This window comes from Habropoda laboriosa, unplaced genomic scaffold, assembly GCF_001263275.1.
Source record: "Habropoda laboriosa isolate 0110345459 unplaced genomic scaffold, ASM126327v1 scaffold244, whole genome shotgun sequence".
NCBI lineage: Eukaryota > Metazoa > Arthropoda > Insecta > Hymenoptera > Apidae > Habropoda > Habropoda laboriosa.
Genome location: NW_017100399.1, coordinates 324,594 through 339,097, shown reverse-complemented (window position 1 = coordinate 339,097; position 14,504 = coordinate 324,594). Strand labels below are relative to the sequence as shown.

At 42.8% G+C, this 14,504-nt stretch overlaps 1 protein-coding gene across 1 annotated transcript in view; it reads left to right on the top strand.

Annotated features, from left to right (window-relative positions):
• Nucleotides 1-775: 775 nt before the first annotated feature.
• The window catches only part of LOC108575315 (epidermal growth factor receptor), a 40,101-nt gene continuing 26,372 nt past the window's right edge, over nucleotides 776-14,504 (top strand). The window contains exon 1 of the mRNA XM_017938076.1: nucleotides 776-919. Within this exon, the coding sequence (XP_017793565.1) occupies nucleotides 787-919 (133 nt within the window). The 5' untranslated portion in view covers nucleotides 776-786. The remainder of the gene's footprint in view (nucleotides 920-14,504) is intronic.

Sequence of the window (14,504 nt, the reverse complement as noted above, 5' to 3'; positions counted from 1 at the left end):
TCGTTCTTTATTCCTTCGTCCTTGTTTCACCAACGGTATTCTTCTTCCCCGGCTGCTTCTCCCGTTTCTTCTTCTTCTTGTTCCTGCTCCTCTTCTTCTTCTTGGATTTGTACGGAACAATCCACGAGACCCTTTGGGGAAGGGAAAGAAGGTGAGCCGTTTGGACCGAGGCGACGACAAAACAATTGCAAAAGGCGAATAGAGGTTTTTTCGTGATCCTGCTCTATTTCCAAATCGAGGGTGGAGATCAAAGAAGGGATCGATCTTGCTGGACACGCGAGATGTCCCAGAAAGATGTACACGATCTGGGAGAATTTTGTCGTGTGAAGTAGTTAGGGTAGTTTGATGAAAAGTGTCGACGGTATTAATTTAGCGATGAATTATACTGTTAACTGTGACTCTTTTACGTTCATTCTAATCTATCCTCGTCATTCCACCTTATTTTCTACAGTATCTTAAACCCACCATTCATAAAAGAATCGTATTTCTCTAAATAAGGGTCACAAGGCAAGTGAAATCCTTCACTTTTTCCTTGGAAATTGCAAAGGGGACACTCAAATTTAAAAAAAAAATTCTCGAATGTCGAACTGAAGGTTAAAAAATGAAAACCGTGTGTGACACAAATATACATAGACGTTAATTTTTGTTTCTTTGGAATTTCAGAGGTGAAACAGCACCGTGAGACGAATTGCTCGTGACAGTCGAAGAGAGGACGAAGAAGTGGGAATCATTGTCGAGATCACCTTGGCAAGGTCCATGGGTTCGTAGAGGGCATGAGAGCTCATCATGTTCGAACAGCGACACGGGCCACGAACGCTGTCGATTTGCAACCTCTTCGGCGTGATATTTCTTCTACTGATCGTCGCTGGTAGCTACGACGTGTCAGCGGATTTCAACTCCGAGTTTGTCAAAGGGAAAAGTGAGTTGTCCCCTTCGAAACCTCCCCTTTTACTACGAACTTCTACTGCTGTAAGATAATAAGTACTCGTAAGATCAACTACCAAGTGAGTATCTACAGGACGTTTCTTCAAAAATGTTACTTCAGCACTGACAAAGTATTGACCGCTGATAACGAAACCTCCCGTAGATCTCAATATTCCAAGCTCTACATCACCTGCCCTTAACTCTTACACTCCCTCGTATATCCCGAGTACATCTGAAAGATCGGGGAAAACAATTCTCGAACATCCTTACACTCGAACGACACTTGCCTAGAACCATTACTCTAAGCAATAACCCCGCGAAATTTACTGCACCGAAGGATCTTCAATCTTTCAGACATGTTCATAACTCCCCACCGTGTATTACAATTAACCGTAAGCTTCGTATATTAGCCTGGGAATAATCGTTTCGACCGGTACGAACGAAAATAAAGCCTGACATTCTTCGTTCGACCGGTACGGTATCTCTCTCTCTCTCTCCCGCGTATCAATCCGAGGCGGAGAGAACTCTTCCTAGCCGCGGGAGTACATCATCGAGGCCGGCTAGAAAAGTAGAAAGTAAAGCGTGTTGCGCCAGCTTTACGGCCGCGTGGGTGGCTTGTTCGGCCGGTCGAAGGGGCCCTTTACTCCAAGTACCTGGAAAGTACCGTTCTTCCCACTCGACCAGGAGGAAACTCTTTAAATCCCGCCTCGGTTACTAGCGTTCTAGGGCCCCGATAGGAAATACTCGGGCCTCTTTCGGGAACGGCTAGCGCGTGTAGGTGCAGTGATGCGTGTAACGAGATTCCTCTTGATCGCTTGGTCGATGTGGGTCAAGCATCGGCACCGAGACGAGCGAACTCGAGGAGCCTGCCAAGACCTTCCTCGTTCACTTTTATTGCACCCCTAGTTATTGCCGGCGCGCACCTTTTTCTCGACCACACGCGTGATCCTCTTCCCCGGTGATATACGACCGAACATCGAAGACGTCTCGGAGATGTGGTTCGTGGAAGAAAATGTGTTGGGTAACTGAGGAGAGATGGATGTTGAGTACATGACGAGGAGGTGGGATGGAGATGTTGTTTCGAAGAGATCGAGATTGGTGGAGATAAAGGTGGAATTTGGCAATTAACACACGCGATGGTTTTTGGAGTGGAATTTTCGTTAGGCGAATAAGAATACTGTTGGAGTGAAGACGTGCAAAAGTAGATTAACTTCTTTAGGAACGATTACAAGTGTTGCTATGTGATGCTATTTCTGCTTTTCTTGTTAGCAGATTTTATAATTAATTTTGGAATTCTGAGAAAAATTAAACGCAGACACGTATGTGTGTCAGTGTCCCTGAAAAAGTACTGTTATTGACAATTTTCTGTATTTAAAATAGATATTTTATTATCACCACAGTGAAAATTCCAAAGTTGAATCGGTCAAATCTAAAAATTCAATCCCACAATCGTCGCAGTACGAAAGAAATATCCAGACTCGGCAAACCTCCAAAATACAATGAACGACTGCCGAAACACCCCTAACGCAACCAATAATCAGCGACAGAAACACGCCTCAATCAGCGAGCGCCGTAATTAGATAACAAGAAGAGAATTAGCGGGAGAAATGCAATAAATAGCGATTTCCATCGAACAGTATCGAACGCTCGAATTGAAAAAGAGTTGGAGGGGAGGCAAAGACGCGGCTCGTCACGCAGATAGCCACCCAAGATCCCACGGAGCGCCGCAATTTCGAGAGATATCACCTAAAGTGGTCTCCATAAAGGTTTCCATTAACATGATAAGGAGAGGTTGATACGTTCGTGGCCATTAAGGTACGGTAACTTACGTCGTGTCGCCGCCGCGCTGCGGTCTCTCCGCCGATTTCCTTCGATCATTTTTTATTTCTCCGGACCACGGGAGAGATACGTTCGACGCGTTACCGGCCGTACGATACCCGACGGACGCGCGACATTTTTCAACAGCGAGATTATACCACAGCGGCGAGTTAATCGTTGCACTTTATCGTAGCGAGCTTTTAGCGGGTATCGCGGCCACGGAATGAAGCGTCAATTAACATCGCGGATTCGCCGCCTGTCCTCGGCTAAGAACGTGGAAATTGCAGTTCGCCGGGGCAAATTGAAATGTTTGCGCTGACTGGCGCGATGAGTTATGCGATACGGTTGGAAATTGTGAAATCAAGGGGAGTATTATTTAATCGAATCTTGCTGTTGTTTGGTAATTCTGGGACACTGAGTGCCACCTTTTCGAACGTGACACATTTTTTTTTTTTTTAATATTTTTCAATTTTATAGCGTGCTTTATTACTGTTGTTTGTATTCATTTATTTGGAAAGTTTAGGAAAAATAGCGCGAAAAATCGAACGATATTTTATATATTTTATATATTTGAAAACGAATCCAACGCACCCCTCAAATTAGGGGCAAACATGACCTGAATGGTCATTTATAATGCACAAATTTGCCTAAAAACTTCCCAAAGAACCCAATATATATTTCTTCAAAATTTACTTTCTGCGTATTCACCTTTAAAATAGAATTCCACAATAATTAAGCTAAAAAGCAATACGTCAAATTGTAGATCTACACGGTACTACTCGAACAATAATATTCAACCGATAAATACGCGATCCAGATTTATCGTCACCGCGTTCATTTAAACCGTGCCTTCCATATGAAACTTCTTATAAAACTCGTATCCCATATTTAGCACGATTAACTCCTGTATAAGTACAAGGAACTCGGAGGACGTCTCACTGTAGCTTTGCCCCCCATGAATGCAATTTTGGAGCTAACGAAGACATCGTTTTGGACAGTCGGCAAAAAGTAGTCACCGGTAGTCACGCCGATCGGAAATTGCTTTTTGCCCGGCGACCGATTTCGTGCGCTTTCGGTCACGTTCGCTTTTACATTAACGAAATTCGTGGCCTCTGTCTTTTTACGGAGGCGGGCCCGCCTTTGATCGCGACGCATTAATTCTATCAGCTCTCCACGGCTTTCCCCTTAAGTAGGCGCCTGATACGCCGTCGATCTTCCGGATTACCCCGGGCAAAAGCCCGCGCGTATCGTCCACCGATGGGAAGAAACATGTGTCCGCTAACGACCCCGCTACCACACCGCGTTTATAATCGTGCTGCAACCTATCGAAAGGCCGGCGCGCACACCTTGGTATTCGGGATTTACGATCTTTTATATCTCTCGATTTATGACCCCTCCCGTTCGCCGTCGTCCTACGTGAATTACCTATTAGAATTTTGTAGAACCAGATAAACTTCGTTGCTTCTTTTACGACGGACGGCACGGAATAATTCATTCGTTTCTTGCCTTTGCGGGGCTTGCGACGGCCTTTGCGGAGGAGCTAAGATAGATAACGCTGATGAATTCCCGGCTTGATGAGTTCTTTAGGCTCTGTTCTTTCTGAAGAAAGGTACCTGCCCTTTCAATTTCTTGTATACTATTCGATAAAAATTCAGGACTCTTTTAGTCTTTACTCTTTTCCACTTACAATTCTACTTCTACCTCTTCGAACAAACTTAACCCATTTGGGTTAAGTCTGTGAACTCAGTTAAGTCAGTACTCAAGTCAATTGACAAAATGGTCAAAATGGTTAAGAATAGGTAAACTAAGTTGGTCTCAAATGGGCTAAGCAACACTAAACCAAAAGAGTACTCTATCTACCTGCTGGATACCAATCTACCTTTGGTAAACGCCAGCGCATCGCGAACACTCATTTCGCCAAAAATATTTTCTAGTTTAGTTCCTAGTCACCTAGGACCTCTGCCACATTCCTACACCTTTTACCTCAACCCCTCTCTAGTCCCTTCCACGTCTTCTTCTAAACCCTATAAATACAGCTACCTCAAAAGCGACACCGGTCATTATTTCCAACGTCATCCTGCGACTCACAACCTGTTACAAATTTGAATAAACCTCTCGCTAATATTTGAAAAGTGTTGCACAGTACCCGGAATCCAACGTGCCATCAAATTATACCACACCAAACTTCGTTCTTCCACTTGCCTATGCAAGCCAAGCTAATTTCATCTCTCCTTCGCGACACTCATCTCCGCGCCCCTAACTTCCGTCACGTCTCGAAACGTCCACGAGTTATCAATTATCCTTCGACCTTCTTCTGGGTGGCTCGGCTGAATCGCGATTTGGTCTGATCGCGTTTTGGAAGCTGGTAGGCCACGACGAAACTGTGAGCAACAAACAAGGACACGCTCGGTAGCATAAACGCGTCGCGGGGATCACTCGGTGTGCAATGTCCGCTACGGTGGAGAACAACTCTATCGACGTGTATGTGCGGGATCGGAAAGGGACATCTGGGAGGCATGCCTTAATTGACCGCTCGGAATATTGACGAGATCCCAGAGACGGATTGAGACGTTGAATTTCCGAGGGACGTTCGCTTTTTTTGCCCGCCCCATGAAATATGACCGTTCAATATGCTAGGCAGATATTTATGTACTCGTGGGATTGCGCCCGGCGCAGGGATCGACGAGGAGATCGGGACAGGTTCGGGGACAGTAGACAGAGCCTTCTTTTTATTTTTTCCCCTCGCCTTTTTTCAACCGTCTTCGAGAGGGATTCTAGAGGATGCCTCATTGTTTCTACCTTCGCTCATGGGAGGATATTTGCGACAAAGTTACCAACGCAGCATTGCCTTTTGTGCGATTCTCGAATCGATCTTCAGATGCTGGACGCTGTTTCGGTTGGGTTCGACGATGTTTGAGAGGAGAATGGACGTTTAATTGGTATCAAATCGTCGTAGATGTTAGAGATCTATTATTTCGAGAAGTGATTATGGTTGGGATACATTTTCATAGGTACTATTCATAGAAAAATGAGATTCGATCACTTTCTTTGTACTGTCCTTCATTAGGACTTAAGTTTCTAGAGGCCTGCACACACGGCATTCCAACTTTGCTCAACCCCAGTACGGTCGTCGGGTCTTTTTTGACCCATAGCCTTCTTACTTTTTTAATAACTTTTGCTATTATCAAGTTTATGCTCCCCTAACACTATATTAAAAATTTATCATCTAAATTCATACGGCGTGCTGGTATCAAAAATTGGGTCACTTTTGACCCAAAGACCTTAAATTCACAGTCGAATGAAAAAACGCACTAGAATTGAAAGGGCGAATCACATGTAGACCTCCAAATATCCCAAAAACACCCCGAAAAATGACAAATTAATATATAGACCATTTCAGCTATGAAAAGCGGTATTTCGTCAGGTAACTTCATACAAATAGAAAGTGCGTACGAAAAAGAAAAAATCGACCAGCAAGAATTTCCACTGCAACGATCTCAATTTATATTCCAGGCCGGTTACATAAATCTCGCGCTGATACCGCACAGAAAATAACGCAATGAAATCACGCGCTAGCGCGCACACCGGTTCAGAGCGAAGAGAAAAATCGTCCGTGCCGTTCGACGACATAAAGAGGCAAAACTGCCACAGGTGGTGAAATTTCAAGATCAATTCTCCCGGAGGGGGTTTTCGGCTCCCGGAGTTTTTCCACGTCTATTCGAACGGATTCGACTATCACGAACGACGGACGTTCCGGCAACCGGTCACGTCGGTTGCCCGTAAGTAACCGGCACAACGAGGCACCGATCGTTCGACAGAAATACCAAACGCTTCACGGGCGTAATAAATGCCGGCGGTAATCGCTGTTAAACTTCAACCGCCATCGAGCGTTTCAGCCGGCCATCACATAAATGCCATTCAAAGTTTAATCGCATCGATTACAGGATCGAGGTATTTCTGTCCGCGGTAATAAACGTCGCGACCGCGGCGTTACTTCTCTATTATTTAACCACTAGCTGGGTACACCGTTGTCTCTGGACCGTTCACCGTGACACGCGCAGGTTGACAGACAATTACTTAAGAGACTACGCTTTTCTAGAAAGCTTATTTATTACACACTTAATTCCCTTCACTTTTCTTCTCTTCTGGTAAAAGTGGATACGTTGTACCGGCCAATTTTTGTCGTTTACGCATTTGGATCTGGCTGTGTTATAAATTTGGCGAATTTTAGAACTTGTTACTCGAGGCTTCCGGGCTAGAGCTGTGTTCAATTTTTCGAATGGTTGTTAAACTGCGTGGAATTTAATAACCGTTGGACACTGCTGTTACCCGGAAGCCTCGAGAAACAATTTAAATTACAAATTTTATCGAAAATCATCGATGGTTAATAATAACACGGCTATTTTTTTAGATATCTACGTAAATGTGGGATTTTGCAATTTTTTCAGATTCTGCAAAAAAGAGCAATAGGTAAAGCAGTTGCTTAAAATGTTTGATTTCGTGTATAAGAAAAAATGTGAAAAGTCCTACGACAAAAGAAAAATAATTATAACAAGTTTCGTCAAAATCGTTTTAATAACATTTGAAAACTTGCAGAAATATTCTAAAAAGATGTTTAAAGTATAAAAAAGAACGTAATAGAAATCTGAAAAACTCTACAACAAAAGAAAGATAATTATGAAAATCGTTTTAAGAATATTGGAAAATTTCAACCGGAAAGTTTGCAGAAATATTCTAAAGAGCTCGTACTTGGAGAGATCAATCTGTTTTTTCGGCCTCAGACGCATGTATCCGTTTAATCGAATTGCCGCGTACGTTGCGCAACAAAAACCGCTCTATAAAAATGGATTCAATTAAAAGGTGAATTCCACGTGCCCCAGATGAGAGGCGCGCCTTATTAATCATTTTCGCTCGATCCCTTTCGCAATTCGCCCGGGGAGGTAAACGGCACGCCTCGGGTGGACAGCCCTGAGGAACGATGGTAACAGGTGCTTCCACATGTGCGTACTAATAATGGAGAAAATCGGCCCGTTCGTTACGCGTCACGATTCACGGCTCGTTCCCTTTTTCTTCCTAAGAAGGCCTCGTATCAGGGGGAGCTGATTGACTGAACAGACGATATTCTTCTCTTTTTAACAGCAGCCATCTCTTCCGTCGACTACAGGCGGAAGCTTTTGTACAACCTTAAAGCGATTCACTTTGTAAGTTGTTCCTTTCTAAGAACGAAGATTGTTTTGAGAAATAATTGAAAACTTTTAATTAAATTTTTTTAACGTATCGTTGAACGACTTCTTGGCATTTTAAACAGAGACTTGATGTATTACAATTTATACTGTAATTGAAGAATTTTTTATTGGAATGCAGAGTGATTTTTTATTCACTAAATTTAGATCATTCTTCCAAATTTTCTTACTTATTTCTCCTTTTTCACTAAAATCTAAATTATTCTTCCGAATTTTCAAGCAAACATAATTCTTACTTATTTCTCCTTTGTTCACTAAAATCTAGACCATTCTTCCAAATTTTCAAGCAAACATAATTCTTACTTATTTCTCCATTATTCACTAAACTCTAGATCATTCTTCAAAAATTCTTGCTTATTTTTAAAACCACACAAACTCTTACATTACACTACTCTTATATTAAAAACAACAAAACCAGTCCATAGCGCTCACCTCTATATTATCTCCGCGATACGATCTCCCAGTTACCAAATATATTAAAACCATTTAATACTTCCTCCAGTCTTGTCCGACAATCAAGCATCTCTCGAACTGCGTCAAATCCAACTGCGTACACTTTCGCATCGCGAGCAGCAGCCCCGTTACAACCATCTGAACGTAGCTTCCACCGCGGTTAACAATAGAACAATCGTCCTTCGATACACAGAGCCGGGGTAGAGAAGGACTGCAAGGTAGATCTCGAGCAGATAAACGAAACGATCCACCGGCGCGCAAAATGATCCATCGTTCCCAGGCAAGAACGATCTTCCGTGAAGAGCATCCACGGTGAATAGAGATCGTTTGAGCCGGGTCAAAAGGTGGGGCGCGAGGAAAATGGAGCCGACACCACGGCTGTTTCGCGGTTGCCTGACCGCTTGATGGATGGCGAACAGCAGTCGGTTTCTCCCTGCTAAAGGTACCGGCAGGTCTAGCTACGAAAATAGGTGGGTGGACGTCGGCAGTGGCCGAGGGTGAACGACGAGAGTGGGTGGATTTTTCATCGATCGAGAATCGAGAAGAGCCATAAAGAGATTGAGCAAGCGAGGGGGAAATGGATACGCGCGAACCGTCGTCTCTCCCAACATCCCCGGAACCTTGTAAACACGTCTAGCAGGTCGAAGAGATTGCTGGATTTTTTATGATGTTCGTGAATGTACAGGTTCTTCGCGAATTGTGTTATAAGTGATGTTTTGCGGTGGATTTTAATTAACCCCTTAACGATCACATTTTTCTCAGCTTCATCTGCCAGAAATGATCAACTTTTGTCTTTTTCTTTGGTATTTCCTAGACGTATGGAGATAAGTTTGCCATTATTTGTAATGCTGCAACTTACGTTTTTGCCACGGTCGAAAGGATAACGCGATATGGAAAGTGAAAGAAAATCATTTGAAAAGTAGCACTTATTGGACGATTAGGCACTTGGGTTGATTTAGGGTTATTTGGTGAATTAAGGTTCACAAATCGTAATACTTTCTGTCAAGGCTACCAGTGTAAATTGTAAACCAAGAAATTTCATTACTTTTGGAACAGACCACAAAATAGCAAGGTGGATAGTAAGAATAGATGAAACTGATAGCAAGTTTTGAGAAGCTTCCTTTGTAACAGCTGTAGGAATTTATTATTTCAGTATATAGAAATAATTGAACGTTTTTGGATCTCCATGATTTTTCTGAATACATATATGTAGCAGTTAACACAGTTAACATTCTTTCGAGAATCTTTCACCGTCCAAATAGTTCAAATTAAAAGTTACCAAATTTCCTTCAAACTACTCCGAGATTCCAACTTCCCTGTCGACAAGCCAACCGTAAGATCGACGAAATACCTGTTAAATCGTTCGTTCCATAGTGGAAAACTCGTAGATCGTCCTGGGGAAAAGTGGCGGTGGTGTGACGAGGTGCACGTGGGAAATCGGCTTTCTTGCCCGAACTTGAACGCCGTTTATATCAATCTGGTGCTTTCTTGCCGCCGATATCCCCGCGTGTCTCGGGTACTTTAATTGCTCTGTAATCGGTTGCGGGGCGGCTGAAATCCGCCGCTTGCATTCCGTGGCCTAACAGATCCATGACGGTGTTGCTCGTAAGCTCAACAAGGTCGACAGATGTCCTCGACGGCGGAAACGGAATTCCAGAGGCCGGGTTTGCATTCAGAGAGCAGCTAAGCTTTCAAGAATTCACACGATGCCGGGGCGTTGTTTCTTGCACGAGGGATACCTGTCCCGGACGGTGGTCCGATTTCTTCTTGCGATGCGCGAAACCTTTGACAAATTATCCTTTACATGGGAACACGGTGGATCCGCTGTCGAGAAAAAGAAAAAGGCAGGATTTATCTCGTGCGTGGAAAAGGAAACTTTTCGCTTTTAATACGGAGCTGGGGCACTCTGGAGTGTGGAGAAACTAGGAGTAATTAAAGCGTTGTACAACGATTCGAGGGTACTTCGACATCTTTTTACGGTGTGACACGTTACAGGTGTAGTTCTGCCTTTTTCAATTCTTCATCGGATGCTTGAAATACTTTTGCATAGAATAGACGTGCAATTTCTTTTTTTTTCAAACGATTTGTCTTTAAACCTCTTCGGTTCCGTATGAATCTCGGTAAAAGTGGCGTGATCAAGTGCGCGGAGAAGGATAATCACGAGCAACGGAACAATTAATAGAAATTATCCTTTACATGGGAAAACCGGAATCGTTGCCGGGAGAAGAAATAGATTTATCTTCTGTGGAGAAGAAAACTCCCTTTTTAGTACAGAGTGAAGGCTCTGGAGTGTGGAGAAAATAGGAGTAATTAACTCTTTCTAATAAATTCTTTCGAATAAATGTAAAGTTTTTTCTAATTTCTTCCCTTACATCCCTAAATCGTTATACTTATGCTATACAAGAATCTATACGTGAAATTTCAAACACAACGCACAGTGTTTTCAATTTCGATTGAGAGACAGTTTTGTGGTAGCTGCGCAGAATTCGTATGAAATCGAAAATTCATCAGGCACGTCTCAAAACTGAGAAGTGAAGTCTATTCTCGACCCTTATCGCGGAATTGAATCGCGAGGAGAACGAAGCAACCAGCGAGAAAATAGCCGATCGCAATCTTTCTCTCTCGCGTGCAAACTGTTCGTTTGCAGGGTAAAAAGGAGGAGGCTTAGCCAGAGGTAATCGAAACGGACATAAATCGAGAACAGCGGGAAGAAATCGAGAACGATTCGTGGGGCGTCGAGTTCGATGGATCGAACAATGGGCAGCGTACAACGGCGTAGCCCTTTTGCGCATTCAATGGCCGATCGTTCGCGTTCGCAATCGGTGAATCTATTTGCAACGCTTTGTCGAATCTTCCTCTATTCCATCATGTTCCAATAGCCTTAACAAATCCAACCGTTTTGCAATTCCGTATGAAAAAAAAAAGAGAGAAGAAATTCTCGATCCGAGAATAGAGAACAGATCTCGGAATAGATCCACGCGAAACGATCGATTGCTTAATTTTCGTTGGTAAGTTTTCGGTGCTGAGATCCGTGGTGCACGTTTTCGAGGCGTGCAACCGACTTAAATCGACTGTCGAACCGTGTCGAGATAAAGCGTGTCGATAAAACGTGAGTCGATCGTCCGCGTCTTCGAACGTGGCAGGTGCATAGTCACGGTACGCCCGTTTTTATAATCGCACCACTAGTGGCAAAAGCATTTACGACAGATGACGCGGGGATAACGAGGCGTGCGCGACGATAAAGAGAATCTCGTTGCGGTAGTCGCCCTGGCGTTACGTGAGCGAATCGTTATTGCGCGATCCCGTATTCAATTGAGCAATAACTCGCACTGTTTCCACTGGGCTACTGGTAATTACCTGTCTCTCGGACACAACACGGTTTTTCCCCATCGAGGAGGAAGGTTTATTTTCAATTTTTGCTTAATTAACGTGTTTTCTTTTTTCGTTCGCTATTGCGGTTAACCCTCTCGTCGAAGTGTCTTCATTCATTTCGTACGTAAACACTGACTTTCATTTATTCTTCGCTATTTCGTAACCGACGTTCGTTTTATTTGCGAAAAATTGTTGAAAATAGTAAATTTTTGAAAGCAGATTTGTGAAAAAAGCAAATTTTTAAAATAGATCCTCTAAAATAGTAAATTTTAAAAATAGATATTCTAAAATAGGAAATTTTTGAAACGAATTTTTGTAAATAGTAAATTTTTAAAGTAGATTCTTTCAAATAGTAAATCTTCACAACAAATTTCTGAAAATAGTAAATTTCTAAAATAGATCCTCTAAAGTAGCAAAATTCTTAAAACAGATTTCTGAAAGTAGCAAATTTTTAAAATAAATTTGTCAAAATATAAAATAGTAAAGGAACAATAACAGGTAAAATGATACAATACACCGAAGAAATGAAATAGTTTCAGAAAAGGTTTAAAATAATAAACTTCCTGTAATACAAATCGTATTACAACCCACTCTAACGAACTTTCACATCGAGTGTTAAGGTTTATTAAAAGGTTTCGTAAAAATAATCAAATTAAACGCATTCCAAAACAAATTGGAAAATCAATGAAATAAGCACACGGTTTCTTTCTAACGAGCATCATCAATCACGAATAGCGGGCTTTAAGAGCATCTAGATCTCGCACGATCTATCACGTGTCAGAAGTACAGTTTCAATGCAAGTGATTGAACTGGTAAATCATAGGCTTCTTCTAGCATTGCAATTATCATCGGGACCGGTCTACGAAACAAATTGTGCCATGCGTAGGCGTTTAGTGTGGAACGTATGAAGAAACGTTTTCCGTTTAGTTTCGTTGTTCGGTGAAAGCCTAGCCGCGATTGCGCAAGATAGACCCTTGACAAATGAACTAATCCTGATGAAGCCATGAATCTTCAGGATCTTCTCCGCCTTCCGCACCCACTTCCAAAGTACAATCTTATATAACTACACGTCGATACATAAATTAACACTCTGTTCACAATTTATCACAAATATTCGCTCCCAGGAGATATTAAAAAAGTGTACACTCTCAAACTTATAAATAACCATATTACACATATATCCGAGCTGTGAAAATATTTCTAGCACTCTAATAGCAAAGGTGAAATTAGAAAAGAGATTTTCAAGCTTCGGAATAATCCTGAAAATTTAAAATTAAGTAAGAAATAATAATATAAAATTAATTAATCAACACTTTCAGTGCCGCGAGGATCGCTTGCGCTCCACTCTGGATTTTCCGTTCAGGCCATTCCACATTCCCGCCTTTTCCTTTCAAACTATGCAACTACGGCGATAATTTGTTTAAACAAAAATCTTTCCTTTGCTCCACAGTGTATCTTAAACGTTACCTTTTTTCTTCGTAACAATAATTTTTGCAATCTGGCAAATATTAGAAGACATATAGGGTCGAAAGCGAAACTTACTCTCGACAACATGGGGCGCATACGATGTGTGAACAGAAAGTCACCGAAAATCTCTTCCGGAAAATGTTAATAAGAATAAAAAATTAAAATTTGCCCTGAAATTGTAGTTCCACCTTTGTACAGATTGTACTTGAACGCGAGGAAGCTTCGTAAATCAGAAAAGCTCTCAACGAAGCGCTAAGAGTAGCGCAAACTAGAGCAAACTCTACGATCGCGAATAAGCAGAACGTAGAGCATGATTATGCACCGCGAGGCGTGCAACAGCCCATATAGATGCGGGTTGTCGATTCAGAGCAGAGAGGGAGGACGTTAAACTGTATCAGCCCGAGGTCAGATCGGCTCGCTTATTGCGGGCGATCTCGAGGGGAGTCGAGAGAGTTGTACGCCCACGTACGTGTGCACGATCTCCACGATTATCGATCGATCGTTGCTGCGAGGGCGATCGTGGAAAACCGCCTCGATAACCTTGGACGAGCTTTTTTTTTAGAAAGAAGAGAGGGTGGTTTCGAAGTGGTGTTCCCACGGGCAGAGAGAATTAGCATGTGTTAGGAGTATTCGCGATCGAATGGCGCCTCGATTGCTTCCAGGTTGAGGCACGTCGTGAGACGGTTGACGCGAACCCCGTGTCTCCTGCTGGAGAATGCGTGGAAGAACGAAGGAGAGGAAAAAGAAGCGAAGGAAGATGTACGCGTCTTCAGGGGTGGTCGACGCCCGATACGCGATTCACGCGGGATAGATCGATCGCGAGGACCTCGCTCGCGTTCCAGATCCACCGCGGAGACCGATTCCCTTTGTAGGCGCCTCAGCTCGATCCGCCGCGTGTTAAATGTCAAACGTTCGCCTCTCGGCCGGATACCACCGCGCGATCGACCGAGATGAAACACCGATGCTGTAACGGGACCGAGTTGCATCTGTAATTCGAGAGGAAGAATGTTTGATGGATAATACTCCGTTGCGAATAAAAGGATCGCTTGATTGATTAGCGAATTGTTTCAGAGAGGGTTTCTTTCTCCTTTTGGAGTTATTAATCGAGGCTTTGGGATTTGAAGCGTATTGTAGCTTTGTCAGGAACCGAAAGGTACTTTGATAATACCTGCGGCTAATAATTTAGTCAATCACACTTTTATTTCCCCTATTATTTTTTTATTTTAT